Here is a 15,866-nt window from a genome sequence, read left to right as displayed (position 1 = left end):
CCAATTAACCACTTAACAAACCAATGAACCACTTAAAAAAACAAATTAACACGCAAATTAACCACTTAACACACCAATTAACCTGCCAATTAACCACTTAACCAACCACTTAACCAACCAATTAACCACTTAACCAACCACTTAACCAACCACTTAACCAACCAATTAACCAACCAATTAACCACTTAACCAACCAATTAACCACTTAACCAACCAATTAACCACTTAGCCAACCTATTAACCACTTAACAAATTAACCAACAACCAACCAACCAATGATCTCTGTTTTCTCAGCTGTCTGAGGAAGAGAAGATCCAGCGTTACAGCATCCTTTCTGAGCTCTACCACCTGATTGGTTTCCACCGTAAGTCAGCCTTCTTCAAGCGGGTAGCAGCCATGCAGTGTGTGGCCCCCACCATCCCAGAGCCTGGCTGGAGGGCCTGCTACAAGCTGCTGCTGGAGACCCTGCCTGGATACAGTCTCTGCCTCGACCCCAAAGACTTCAGCAAAGGTACCCAACTGGATGTGCCTCTACTCTGTGTCAAAACTGTCCCATACACTGTAAGGTGATCCCTACAACTTTATATTATCAATAAAACACACACACAAGCACAGACATCTGTTTCAGTAAGGTCAGTACTTAGCAAGAGATTGAATAACATTGCCTTGCCCTGAGCTTTATTTAAAGGCTCTTCTCTTCAAGAGCTCTTCTCAGGGGTGATACGTATTCCGGGCACCACTTTGCGCAAAAAGACACACAATTGATTTGAGACCTGCGCTGACCCAGACCCCCCCCCCCCCACACACACACACACACACACACACACACACACACACACACACAAACACTCTCTCAGGGTCCTTAGGATAAGCTGCTGTGCACTGCAGGCTCTTGACCCTCACCCTGCTCAACCCACTTCACCACGAGGGACTGGAGCATAAAAGAAACACTGACAGAGAAAACATTGAGTCCTCTATCTCTACTGTGATCCTCTTTCAAGCACTCACTAGAGAAGAGTTTCTGTCAGGCACAGAGAGAGAGACGTTGTTGTTGACCTCCACTTCACTGCTGTGGAAAACAATTGTGAGAGGTAGTCAAACGATTATGCTGTAGTGTAGGTGGGAGTGAAGTGTGTGTCTGTCTGACTATGGATATCGTCCTCCCTAACTTTGTTTACAAGACAAAGCAGAAAAAGAAAGAAAGAAATGTTCCTCATAAGGCAGCATGACTTTCTACTACGACCAGGTCCCTGAGACCTTCAGCCTGAGGAGAGGTATCAGATTTGAGTTTATTGAGCTGGGAGGAGAAGAGAGCTGGCCAGGCCCCTGGTGCAGGAGGCTAACATCAGAGAGGGAATGGGGCTCAATAGTGTATTCCAATACGGCCTGGTACAGGCCTGGCCGGCAGAGAAATGAACAAGCAAATCGGTTTTTAATTGGCTAGGGAGCCCTCTCAGTACTCTCCTCTTTACCAGGCTGAGAAGACTTTCTCTTTTTCTCTCTCTCTCTCTCACTTTGTTTGGAGTTAACACTATTTCAAAGACCACAAACTCCCAAAAAGGCATTTAGCTGCCATGCTTTTAATCCCTGCTGCACTGTTCATGTTATAATGACAGAAGGGGATGACAGTAGTATCAGACATCACCTTACAGGGAACTGCTAATTCTCCTACCAGAATGTACAGTGCCTTTTGATGCAGGCAGTCTGTGACAGGGTGGTGCGTGTGTGTGTTTGTGTGACAGGGTGAGGATTGTGCGGCGGAGTGTCATTCTCATGGTGATGCTAATTGGATTCCACGACACCTTGAATATCGCCTCGCAAATACCACAGAAGAAGACATTTAGCTGAAGGAAAAGGAGGGAGGGGGAGAGGGAAAAGGAGGGAGGGGGAGAGGGAAAAGGAGGGAGGGGGAGAGAGAAAGGGAGGTAGGGAGAGAAAAAGGGCGGGAGGGGGAAAGGGAGGGAGGGAGGGAGGGAGGGAGAAAAGGAGGGAGGGAGTGAGGGGGAGAGAGAAAGAGAGGGAGGGAGGGAGGGAGGGAGGGGGAGAAAGATGGAGAAAGAGAGGGGGGAGAGAAAGAGAGGGGGGATGGGGGAGAGGGAGAGAGGGAGGGGAGAGGGAGGGAAGAGATGAAGAGAGGGATGGGGGAGAGAAAGAGAGGGATGGAGGGGAGAAAGAGAGGGAGAGGAGGGAGGGAGGGGAGAAAGAGGGAGGAGGGAGAGGGAGGGAGAGATGGTGAGAGGAAGAGAGAGAGGGGGAAGAGGAAGAGAGGGAGGGGGAGAGAGAAAGAGAGAGAGGGAGGGAGGGAGGGAGGGGAGAAGGGGAGAATGAGGGAGGGTGAGAGGAAGAGAGAGAGGGGGAAGAGGAAGAGAGGGAGGGGGAGAGAGAAAGAGAGAGAGGGGAGGGAGGGAGGGAGGGGAGAAGGGGAGAATGAGGGAGGGAGGGAGAAAGAGAAAGAGGGGAGAAAGAGAGGGAGGGAGGGAGGGAGGGGAGAAAGAGAGAGGGGGAGAGGGAGAGAGGGAGGGGAGAGGGAGGGGAAGAGAGATGAAGAGAGGGATGGGGGAGAGAAAGAGAGGGATGGAGGGGAGAAAGAGAGGGGAGAGGAGGGAGGGAGGGGAGAGAGAGGGAGAGGAGGGAGGGAGGGGAGAAAGAGGGAGGAGGGAGAGGGAGGGAGAGATGGTGAGAGGAAGAGAGGGAGGGGGAAGAGGAAGAGAGGGAGGGGGAGAGAGAAAGAGAGGGAGGGAGGGAGGGAGGGAGGGGAGAAAGAGAGAGGGGGAGAGGGAGAGAGGGAGGGGAGAGGGAGGGGAAGAGAGATGAAGAGAGGGATGGGGAGAGAAAGAGAGGGATGGAGGGGAGAAAGAGAGGGAGAGGAGGGAGGGAGGGGAGAAAGAGGGAGGAGGGAGAGGGAGGGAGAGATGGTGAGAGGAAGAGAGGGAGGGGGAAGAGGAAGAGAGGGAGGGGGAGAGAGAGAGAGGGAGGGAGGGAGGGGGAGAAGGGGAGAATGAGGGAGGGAGGGAGAAAGAGAAAGAGGGAGAAAGAGAGGGAGGGGGGGAGGGAGGGAGGGGAGAAAGAGAGAGGGGGAGAGAAAGAGAGGGAGGGGAGAAAGAGAGGGAAGGGAGAAAGAGGGAGGGGAGAAAGAGAGAGAGGGAGGGGAGAAGGAGAGAGTGATGGGAGAAAGACGGGGAGGGAGGGGAGAAAGAGAGAGAGGGATGGGAGAAAGACGGGGAGGGTGAGGGAGGGGAGAAAAATAGGGAGGGGGAGAGAGAGAGAGAGAGAGGGAAGGGGGAAGAGAGGGAGGAGGGAGGGAGAAGAGAAAGGGAGTGAGGGGGGAGGGGGGAGAGAGAGGGACGGGGAGAGAGGGACGGGGAGGGGAGAAGGAGAGGGAGGGAGGGAGGGGAGGAGGAAGGCAAGAGAGGGAGGGGAGAAGGAGGGATGGAGGAAGGGAGAAAGAGAGGGAGGAAGGGAGAAAGAGAGGGAGTGATGGAGAGCGAGAGTAAGTATTTTTGGCATACCTTTATTTAGCAATTAAGGAGTGAATACAGAGCTTCCAGCGTTCATGGTCTTTTGATACAGAAAGAGACGGGTGTGAGAGCGACAGTGAACGAGAGCGAGGAAGAACGAGAGAGGGCGACTGCCACAGTAAAAGCCACTGTGTGTCCTATCCTCTCCTCTGTGTTGGTGCCCTTCAGATAAGCAGCGGTAGCTTCACATGATGTTACAGACAGGTTGATGCTGCTATATTTAGGCTGCTTAGTGGGCGCTGCAGCTTCACTGAGGAGGAGGAAATGGCTTAGAAAAGATTTGCATTAATAGAATTTTTGCAGATGACAGAAGTCGGTAGCAATGAATAACATTTTGTTATTTATTTAATAATAATATAATCCCACAGTACAGAGAACATTGATAACGGACACACATCTTGGTCAAGAGTTTTGGAACTCCGTAGACTGTAGCTCAGGGAACAATTGATTCTTATTAACCTCTGAGTAGGCTGACCTTATTTCCCCTTCTCTCCCTCCCCGCTCCCTCAGTGCACCAGCCCTGACAGCCTTGAGTATAGCCTGGGGAATGGTAGGGGGTTGTGGAGAATGTAATGTTACGTAACGCTGAGACCCATCCGTGCTCCCCAGAACACCAGTGTAAAGCTAGCAGGTTATTAAGATGTCTGCTGATGTGTTTTCTGCTGCAGAACACTAAGAACTGGAAGTCAACGCCACACTGCACAGCTCCCAATCTCACGCCGCTCTGGTGTGAGAATGTTTGGAGGATCCCACTCACTCTCAAATCCTAAATGCCGTTGTGCCCTCGAGCAAGGCTTGTAATCCCTAAAACCAGCTGCAGAGGTGCGATAGTGTGGCTGCCCTCTGATCCAACCTCTGTGTCTTACAGAGGTGCCTGGATGGTTAAAGCAGAAGACACATTTTGGTTGGAAATGAATTTACATGGGACAATAAAATAATCTTCTCCTCCTCCAGGTGCCCACCGTGGCTGGGCGGCGGTACAGGTGCGTCTGCTCCATGAGCTGGTGTACGCGTCCCGTCGTATGGGAAACCCCGGCCTGTCCGTCCGCCACCTCTCCTTTCTGCTCCAGACCATGCTGGACTTGCTCTCAGACCAAGGTCAGCCGACGCGCGCGCACACACACACACACACACACACACACACACACACACACACACACACACACACACACACACACACACACACACACACACACACACACACACACACACACACCAAAGGCTACCGAAACCCAGACGGTCACTTTCTCCATTGTTTTTGAGAGTGTACTCTTTCATCAATGTAAACTCGCACCCCTTTAAGTGTCAACAGATGCATGGGAAAAAAAACTTGTACATGTACTGAATAGAAAGGAAACGGAATAAAAAGAGTTACTAGTCTGACTAGCTCTAGTTTAGGAATTAGTGTTGCACGGTATACGAGTACCACAGTAATATCACAGAACCAAAACATCATGATACATATGATACCAACATTTTAGAATACTGAAGTACCGTTTCATATGATACTAGCAACATTTTAGAATACTGTAGTACCGTTTCATATGATACTAGCAACATTTTAGAATACTGTAGTACCGTTTCATATGATACTACCAACATTTTAGAATACTGTAGTACCGTTTCATATGATACTACCAACATTTTAGAATACTGTAGTACCGTTTCATATGATACTACCAACATTTTAGAATACTGTAGTACCGTTTCATATGATGCTACCAACATTTTAGAATACTGTAGTACTGTTTCATATGATACTACCAACATTTTAGAATACTGCAGTACCGTTTCATATGATACTACCAACATTTTAGAATACTGTAGTACCGTTTCATATGATACTACCAACATTTTAGAATACTGTAGTACCGTTTCATATAATACTACCAACATTTTAGAATACTGTAGTACCGTTTCATATCATACTAGCAACATTTTAGAATACTGTAGTACCGTTTCATATGATACTAGCAACATTTTTGAATACTGTAGTACCGTTTCATATGATACTACCAACATTTTAGAATACTGTAGTACCGTTTCATATGATACTAGCAACATTTTAGAATACTGTAGTACCGTTTCATATGATACTAGCAACATTTTAGAATACTGTAGTACCGTTTCATATGATACTAGCAACATTTTAGAATACTGTAGTACCGTTTCATATCATACTAGCAACATTTTAGAATACTGTAGTACCGTTTCATATGATACTACCAACATTTTAGAATACTGTAGTACCGTTTCATATGATACTAGCAACATTTTAGAATACTGTAGTACCGTTTCATATGATACTAGCAACATTTTAGAATACTGTAGTACCGTTTCATATGATACTAGCAACATTTTAGAATACTGTAGTACCGTTTCATATGATACTACCAACATTTTAGAATACTGTAGTACCGTTTCATATGATACTAGCAACATTTTAGAATACTGTAGTACCGTTTCATATGATACTACCAACATTTTAGAATACTGTAGTACCGTTTCATATGATACTACCAACATTTTAGAATACTGTAGTACCGTTTCATATGATACTACCAACATTTTAGAATACTGTAGTACCGTTTCATATGATACTACCAACATTTTAGAATACTGTAGTACCGTTTCATATGATACTACCAACATTTTAGAATACTGTAGTACCGTTTCATATGATACTAGCAACATTTTAGAATACTGTAGTACCGTTTCATATGATACTACCAACATTTTAGAATACTGTAGTACCGTTTCATATGATACTACCAACATTTTAGAATACTGTAGTACCGTTTCATAAGATACTAGCAACATTTTAGAATACTGTAGTACCGTTTCATATGATACTACCAACATTTTAGAATACTGTAGTACCGTTTCATATGATACTACCAACATTTTAGAATACTGTAGTACCGTTTCATATGATACTACCAACATTTTAGAATACTGTAGTACCGTTTCATATGATACTACCAACATTTTAGAATACTGTAGTACCGTTTCATATGATACTACCAACATTTTAGAATACTGTAGTACCGTTTCATATGATACTACCAACATTTTAGAATACTGTAGTACCGTTTCATATGATACTAGCAACATTTTAGAATACTGTAGTACTGTTTCATATGATACTAGCAACATTTACGGCCCTACCGATCGAAAGAACCCGCTGGTGCCTGTAATAAAATGCTAATAAACTCAGTTTAAGTTCAGTACATTTTTTTAAGCAACAGCAACTAGTCCCTTGTATGCACCAGTCCAATAATGTCCCTCCCAGCCCTCTCCTACCTGCTTCTCATAGCATCCCCTCCCAGCCCTCTCACCTGCTTCTCTCAGCATCCCCTCCCAGCCCTCTCTCACCTGCTTCTCTCAGCATCCCCTCCCAGCCCTCTCTCACCTGCTTCTCTCAGCGTCTCCTACCAGCCCTCTCTCACCTGCTTCTCTCAGCATCCCCTCCCAGCCCTCTCTCACCTGCTTCTCTCAGCATCCCCTCCCAGCCCTCTCTCACCTGCTTCTCTCAGCGTCTCCTACCAGCCCTCTCTCACCTGCTTCTCTCAGCATCCCCTCCCAGCCCTCTCTCACCTGCTTCTCTCAGCATCTCCTCCCAGCCCTCTCTCACCTGCTTCTCTCAGCGTCTCCTACCAGCCCTCACTCACCTGCTTCTCTCTACGTCTCCTACCAGCCCTCTTTCACCTGTTTCTCTACGTCTCCTACCAGCCCTCTCCTACCTGTTTCTCAACGTCTCCTACCAGCCCTCTCCCACCTGCTTCACTCAGCATCCCCTCCCAGCCCTCTCTCACCTGCTTCTCTCAGCATCCCCTCCCAGCCCTCTCTCACCTGTTTCTCAACGTCTCCTACCAGCCCTCTCTCACCTTTTTCTCAACGTCTCCTACCAGCCCTCTGTCACCTGTTTCTCAACGTCTCCTACCAGCCCGCTCTCATCTGTTTCTCAACGTCTCCTACCAGCCCTCTCTCACCTGTTTCTCAACGTCTCCTACCAGCCCTCTCTCACCTGTTTCTCAACGTCTTCTACCAGCCCTCTCTCACCTGTTTCTCAACGTCTCCTACCAGCCCTCTCTCACCTGTTTCTCAACGTCTCCTACCAGCCCTCTCTCACCTGTTTCTCAACGTAATTATCGAGGCTAGCTATCTTCGTCCTCCTAACGTAGTCAACACTGCTAGCTGCTAGCTAGCTAGTCATCACTGTTAGCTAGCCAACTTCTACCGACTAGCAGCACCGCAGAAACTATTACATTACAACGCAACGACTTGATTAGTGTGGTGTTAGTGTTAGTTAGCCAGCTACATAGTTGTCTTTGCTGTCTCTGTATCTAAGATAATTGTGTAGTTTGAGTTTGAGTATTATCGAGGTGTGCTAGCCAGCCGCGACGCGGCGCCAGACTTACTCAACACACCTAGTCATCATTAACCCACTGCCAGCTAGCCAACCGTTACCGACTAGCAGCGCTGTAGTTACTAATACTTTACAACGGAACGATTTGACTAGTGCAGTGTTACCTAGCTAGCTACCTAGTTGTCTTTGTCATAGCTTGATAATTGTTAATTGATAATTGTTAGCTAGCCAGCCATCGAGGTTAGCTAGCCAGCTATTTCCGTCCCCCGCGACGCCATTTTTCCTAACCTAGCCAACTATTACCGACGAGCAGCATTGTTGAAACTAAATACACTACAAGGAACGTCTTGATTAGTGTTATGTTAGCTAGCTAGCTACAAAGTTGCTTTGTATCATGACAAGGTGTAGTACTGAAACTACCGAGGTTACCTAGCCAGCTACACGTTCAAAGTCAACAACGCAGCCACTGCTAGCTAGCCTACTCCACCAGCCAGCAGTACTGTATCATTTTAGTCAATAACATTTTTGCAACGTAAGCTTAACTTCCTGAACATTCGAGACGTGTAGTCCACTTGTCACTCCAATCTCATTTGCACTAGCGTAGCCTCTTCTGTAGCTTGTCTACTATGTGTCTGCCTATCCCTGTTCTCTCTCCTCTGCACAGGCCATACAAACGCTCCACACCGCGTGGCCGCTGCCACTCTAACCTGGTGGTCCCAGCGCGCACGACCCACGTGGAGTTCCAGGTCTCCGGCAGCCTCTGGAACTGCCGGTCTGCGGCCAACAAGGCTGAGTTCATCTCAGCCTATGCTACCCTCCAGTCCCTAGACTTCCTGGCGCTGACGGAAACATGGATCACCACAGATAACACTGCTACTCCTACTGCTCTCTCCTCGTCTGACTACGTGTTCTCGCATACCCCTAGAGCATCGAGCCAGCGGGGTGGTGGCACTGGAATCCTCATCTCTCCCAATTGGACATTCTCTCTTTCTCCCCTGACCCATCTGTCTATCTCCTCATTTGAATTCCATGCTGTCACAGTTACCAGCCCTTTCAAGCTTAACATCCTTATCATTTATCGCCCTCCAGGTTCCCTTGGAGAGTTCATCAATGAGCTTGACGCCTTGATAAGTTCCTTTCCTGAGGATGGCTCACCTCTCACAGTTCTGGGTGACTTTAACCTCCCCACGTCTACCTTCGACTCATTCCTCTCTGCCTCCTTCTTTCCACTCCTCTCCTCTTTCGACCTCACCCTCTCACCTTCCCCCCCCTACTCACAAGGCAGGCAATACGCTTGACCTCATCTTTACTAGATGCTGTTCTTCCACTAATCTCATTGCAACTCCCCTCCAAGTCTCCGACCACTACCTTGTATCCTTTTCCCTCTCGCTCTCATCCAACACTTCTCACTCTCCCCCTACTCGGATGGTATTGCGCCGTCCCAACCTTCGCTCTCTCTCTCCCGCTACTCTCTCCTCTTCCATCCTATCATCTCTTCCCTCTGCTCAAACCTTCTCCAACCTATCTCCTGATTCTGCCTCCTCAACCCTCCTCTCCTCCCTCTCTGCATCCTTTGATTTCCTCTGTCCCCTATCCTCCAGGCCGGCTCGGTCCTCCCCTCCTGCTCCGTGGCTCGACGACTCACTGCGAACTCACAGAACAGGGCTCCGGGCAGCCGAGCGGAAATGGAGGAAAACTCGCCTCCCTGCGGACCTGGCATCCTTTCACTCCCTCCTCTCTACATTTTCCTCTTCTGTCTCTGCTGCTAAAGCCACTTTCTACCACTCTAAACTCCAAAGCATCTGCCTCTAACCCTAGGAAGCTCTTTGCTACCTTCTCCTCCCTCCTGAATCCTCCTCCCCCTCCCCCCTCCTCCCTCTCTGCGGATGACGTCGTCAACCATTTTGAAAAGAAGGTTGACGACATCCGATCCTCGTTTGCTAAGTCAAACGACACTGCTGGTCCTGCTCACACTGCCCTACCCTGTGCTTTGACCTCTTTCTCCCCTCTCTCTCCAGATGAAATCTCGCGTCTTGTGACGGCCGGCCGCCCAACAACCTGCCCACTTGACCCTATCCCCTCCTCTCTTCTCCAGACCATTTCCGGAGACCTTCTCCCCTACCTCACCTCGCTCATCAACGCATCCTTGACCGCTGGCTACGTCCCTTCCGTCTTCAAGAGAGCGAGAGTTGCACCCCTTCTGAAAAAACCTACACTCGATCCCTCCGATGTCAACAACTACAGACCAGTATCCCTTCTTTCCTTTCTCTCCAAAACTCTTGAACGCGCCGTCCTTGGCCAGCTCTCTTGCTATCTCTCTCAGAATGACCTTCTTGATCCTAATCAGTCAGGTTTCAAGACTGGGCATTCAACTGAGACTGCTCTTCTCTGTGTCACGGAGGCTCTCCGCACTGCTAAAGCTAACTCTCTCTCCTCTGCTCTCATCCTTCTAGACCTATCTGCTGCCTTTGATACCGTGAACCATCAGATCCTCCTCTCCACCCTCTCCGAGCTGGGCATCTCCGGCACCGCGCACGCTTGGATTGCGTCCTACCTGACAGGTCGCTCCTACCAGGTGGCGTGGCGAGAATCTGTCTCCGCACCACGTGCTCTCACCACTGGTGTCCCCCAGGGCTCTGTTCTTGGCCCACTCCTATTCTCGCTATACACCAAGTCACTTGGCTCTGTCATATCCTCCTTCACATGGTCTCTCATATCATTGCTATGCAGATGACACACAATTAATCTTCTCCTTTCCCCCTTCTGACAACCAGGTGTCGAATCGCATCTCTGCATGTCTGGCAGACATATCAGTGTGGATGACGGATCACCACCTCAAGCTGAACCTCGGCAAGACGGAGCTGCTCTTCCTCCCGGGGAAGGACTGCCCGTTCCATGATCTCGCCATCACGGTTGACAACTCCCTTGTGTCCTCCTCCCAGAGTGCTAAGAGCCTTGGCGTGACCCTGGACAACACCCTGTCGTTCTCCACCAACATCAAGGCGGTGACCCGATCCTGTAGGTTCATGCTCTACAACATTCGCAGAGTACGACCCTGCCTCACACAGGAAGCGGCGCAGGTCCTAATCCAGGCACTTGTCATCTCCCGTCTGGATTATTGCAACTCGCTGTTGGCTGGGCTCCCTGCCTGTGCCATTAAACCCCTACAACTCATCCAGAACGCCGCAGCCCGTCTGGTGTTCAACCTTCCCAAGTTCTCTCACGTCACCCCGCTCCTCCGCTCTCTCCACTGGCTTCCAGTCGAAGCTCGCATCCGCTACAAGACCATGGTGCTTGCCCTACGGAGCTGTGAGGGGAACGGCACCTCCGTACCTTCAGGCTCTGATCAGGCCCTACACCCAAACAAGGGCACTCCGTTCATCCACCTCTGGCCTGCTCGCCTCCCTACCTCTGAGGAAGCACAGTTCCCGCTCAGCCCAGTCAAAACTGTTCGCTGCTCTGGCACCCCAATGGTGGAACAAGCTCCCCCACGACGCCAGGACAGCGGAGTCAATCACCACCTTCCGGAGACACCTGAAACCCCACCTCTTCAAGGAATACCTGGGATAGGATAAAGTAATCCTTCTAACCCCCCCTTAAAAGATTTAGATGCACTATTGTAAAGTGGTTGTTCCACTGGATATTATAGGTGAATGCACCAATTTGTAAGTCGCTCTGGATAAGAGCGTCTGCTAAATGACTAAAATGTAAATGTAAATGTAAGTATAGGCTTTGCAGGTACGCTGTCATGCAGCAGTGCCAGAGAGGGAAAAACTCTAGCTCAAATAGTAAAAGACTTCTATAACCAGAGTTAACTTATTTTTTCTTCCTGCGTGCATTTCATATAATTTCACAAACCATATCGCAGGCGCTTTTAAACTAATCCCAGCCCTCTAATTATTGGTTTGATAACAAACAATGTTGTTCAGTCATGTTACCTAGCTAGCTAACAAGCTGCTAACTTGACAGTAGGTCTAGGCCAATTTGATTGGCACAGGAAGAAAGGAAAAGGGTCTGCTACTCATGCGATGTGCTTCATATAGGTAGGCTTCATATAGATAGGCTTTATATAGGTAGGCTTCATATAGGTACAGTGAGGGAAAAAAGTATTTCATCCCCTGCTGATTTTGTACGTTTGCCCACTTACAAAGATATGATCAGTCTATATATTTAATGGTAGGTTTATTTGAACAGTGAGAGACAGAATAACTACAAAAAAATCCAGAAAAACGCATGTCAAAAATGTTATAAATTGATTTGCATTTTAATGAGGGGAAATAAGTATTTGACCCCTCTGCAAAACATGACTTGGTGGCAAAACCCTTGTTGGCAATCACAGAGGTCAGACGTTTCTTGTAGTCGACCATTAGGTTTGCACACATCTCAGGAGGGATTTTGTCCCACTCCTCTTTGCAGATCTTCTCCAAGTCATTAAGGTTTCGAGGCTGACGTTTGGCAACTCGAACCTTCAGCTCCTCCACAGATTTTCTATGGGATTAAGGTCTGGAGACTGGCTAGGCCACTCCAGGACCTTAATGTGCTTCTTCTTGAGCCACTCCTTTGTTGCCTTGGCCGTGTGTTTTGGGTCATTGTCATGCTGGAATACCCATCCACGACCCATTTTCAATACCCTGGCTGAGGGAAGGAGGTTCTCACCCAAGATGTGACGGTACATGGCCCCGTCCATCGTCCCTTTGATGCGGTGAAGTTGTCCTGTCCCCTTAGCAGAATAACACCCCCAAAGCATAATGTTTCCACCTCCATGTTTGACGGTGGGGATGGTGTTCTTGGGGTCATAGGCAGCATTCCTCCTCCTCCAAACACGGTGAGTTGAGTTGATGCCAAAGAGCTCCATTTTGGTCTCATCTGACCACAACACTTTCACCCAGTTGTCCTCTGAATCATTCAGATGTTTATTGGCAAACTTCAGATGGGCATGAATATGTGCTTTCTTGAGCAGGGGACCTTGCGGGCGCTGCAGGATTTCAGTCCTTCACGGCGTAGTGTGTTACCAAATGTTTTCTTGGTGACTATGGTCCCAGCTGCCTTGAGATCATTGACAAGATCCTCCCGTGTAGTTCTGGGCTGATTCCTCACCGTTCTCATGATCATTGCAACTCCACGAGGTGAGATCTTGCATGGAGCCCCAGGCCAAGGGAGATTGACAGTTCTTTTGTGTTTCTTCCATTTGCGAATAATCGTAACCAAATGCTGTCACCTTCTCACCAAGCTGCTTGGCGATGGTCTTGTAGCCCATTCCAGCCTTGTGTAGGTCTACAATTTTGTCCCTGACATCCTTGGAGAGCTCTTTGGTCTTGGCCATGGTGGAGAGTTTGGAATTTGATTGATTGCTTCTGTGGACAGGTGTCTTTTCTACAGGTAACAAGCTGAGATTAGGAGCCCTCCCTTTAAGAGTGTGCTCCTAATCTCAGCTCGTTACCTGTATAAAAGACACCTGGGAGCCAGAAATCTTTATGATTGAGAGGGGGTCAAATACTTATTTCCCTCATTAAAATGCAAATCAATTTATAACATTTTTGACGTGCATTTTTCTGGATTTGTTTGTTGTTATTCTGTCTCTCACTGTTCAAATAAACCTACCATTAACATTATAGACTGATCATTTCTTTGTCAGTGGGCAAACGTACACAATCAGCAGGGGATCAAATACTTTTCCCCCTCACTGTAGGCTTCATATAGGTAGGCTTCATAAAGACCTAACTATATCAAATCTCTTTTTCTTTCTGGTGCACTCTTACATTCTGTTTGTTGCCTAACGTTTCTAAAGTTGGGAGCAGTGTGTGTTGTTTGGGAGGGAGAGTGGTTGTGTGTGTGTGTGTGTGTGTGTGTGTGTTAACTGAAGGGTAGAAGGTTTCATGCCGTGTTTTCCCCTCGATGCAACAATGACATGCAGATCATGATGCATGTATCCTCCTTCCTCTCATTCCTCCAGCCCAATCACAGGTAGGCCATTGCAAATATGAGCAAATTAGCCATTCTATGCAGTATTTAATTATACAGTGTGAAGTTTAAATTCAATATGTGTCGTGCTGAGAATATCAGTGAATGTGTGAATATCAGCGCTTGTTTTTTTTTTGTTTAGCACGTGCGCATAACGTTTAGAAAACGGGAACAAGCTGGATGCTAGGCCACTGAATTGTTCCCTTGTGGCATAACGATACTACTCAGTAACGTGATACTTGGCCTGGTATCGTATAGTTAGTCAAATGTTGGTATCGAGACAAGGCTACTTGGAATAACAGATATTACATGGTCATAGTCAAACGTTTTTGTAAGTATTAGTTTAAACCCTTAATGCAATTTCCCTCAATTTCATACTATCTCCAATCACCCCCTGGCTGCAGCCATCCATAAATGTCCTTTTGGAAAGCCAGCATTGTGCCTGTGGGTGTAATGTTGTGTGATGCCCAACCAAGCCAGTCTCATATGGTGGCTGGGCGAAAGTTAGCTTTGACCAGAAATCCTCTGGACTCAGGAAACTGGTACTCATCTGGGGGAGAGGAGAGGGTTGGAGTTGATGCCCAACTGACCTCACTATCGAGGCCAATGTAATGCTTTTGGGAAAGCGGGAGGGAGAGGAAGGAGAAGGAGAGAGACGGTGAGGAAGGAGAGAGGAGAAAGAGAGGGAAAGCAGAATGGAGAAAACAGATGGAGAGCAAAATGTAGAGTGAATACAGAGAAAGGGAGGGAGACCGAGAGAGAGCGAGCAGAGCGTAAATGATATGAAATATTCACCACTGTCAGCAGCAGCAGTAGCAGTGAGGGACTGTTGCTACGCTCAGAGAGGCCATGCTCCCATCTACCCTGCACCATCCTCACTGTGTAACCCTGCTGGAATAACAACAGCTCAACTACAGCTCAGTGGCCGTCATACACCCACCGTGTGTGTGTGTGTGTGTGTGTGTGTGTGTGTGTGTGTGTGTGTGTGTGTGTGTGTGTGTGTGTGTGTGTGTGTTGGCGTCCTACACACTTAAACGGGCAATTACAGCCTGCGATTCCTCGAGACAGAATGATATGATGCTTTTCTAGCTATGCCATTTTGTGTGAGAGGCTGGGCATAAAGTCCCCAAACATATTTCATTGTTATATTAAAGCTATGATCTCACTTGAGTTGAAACCTTGTTCCCCAGACTCCTAACTCCAAGCTTGAGTAACTGTTTTAGCAGCTTTAAACCACTCTAGTTCTCAGTGACTTTCTGAATGGTGTCTTTGGCAGAGACACTTTGAAATGGGCCCTGCACAAATCTGTCCCCTCTGAACTGAGGTTGCACGCCTTCTTTCCTCGCCCGCCTGTCTCTCTCTCTCTCTCTCTCTCTCTCTCCATCTTATCTCTCCCTCTGTTCCCCTCTCCCTTTTTCTCCCTCAACCCCCTGCTGTTTGTCTGCAGTGGGGTGATGTCACACACAGCAGGGGTTATTGCAGGTCATCTTCTCCCAGCATGCAGTACTGGGGCGCGTCCCCCTTGCTGTGTTCCCTGCGTGTCTGTGGAAGTATTGTAGGACACACAGCAGCACAGCTCAGCATAGCAAAACAGTGTGACTGTCTAGCCCCAGCAGCAACAGCCTTTTCCTTTAAAGTCACAATCCTGACTTTGTGTTTCAGCCCAATGTAAGCCTGCTACTTAGTTTGGTATAAAGCTGACGAATGAGAATGGGAAACATTTATTACCATTCTCAAATATCCCAGATTGTGCCTTTTAATCCTCAGATCTGGGGCCTCATTTATCAACTGTGTGTACATTTCTTTAAAAAATCTGGCATACATGGAGATTTTAGGATTGCTAGAACATTGCTGTCGTCCCATTTAATGTCACAGCAGAAGCTCCCAGGGAAAGGAAATTACAGGCTTTGAAAGAGCCGGGCCCTTCTAAGGTCTGTCTTGAGGCAGTAGTGCCTTTTCAAGTCCCCATCGGTGACATTAAAAAACAGCTAATGTTTTATTTAAGATGGACCTTTGGG

At 47.9% G+C, this 15,866-nt stretch overlaps 1 protein-coding gene across 2 annotated transcripts in view; it reads left to right on the top strand.

Annotated features, from left to right (window-relative positions):
* Positions 1–15,866, top strand: part of LOC106570238 (trafficking protein particle complex subunit 9) — a 361,123-nt gene that overhangs the window by 22,470 nt on the left and 322,787 nt on the right. For both annotated transcript variants that reach the window (XM_045694753.1, XM_045694752.1), the window contains 2 exons: positions 295–511; positions 4,473–4,616. In XM_045694753.1, the coding sequence (XP_045550709.1) occupies positions 295–511; positions 4,473–4,616 (361 nt within the window). The remainder of the gene's footprint in view (positions 1–294; positions 512–4,472; positions 4,617–15,866) is intronic.

Source organism: Salmo salar, chromosome ssa14, assembly GCF_905237065.1.
Source record: "Salmo salar chromosome ssa14, Ssal_v3.1, whole genome shotgun sequence".
NCBI classification, from domain to species: domain Eukaryota; kingdom Metazoa; phylum Chordata; class Actinopteri; order Salmoniformes; family Salmonidae; genus Salmo; species Salmo salar.
Note: the sequence above shows the minus strand (reverse complement) of the source record. Positions and strands in the feature narration are given on the sequence as shown.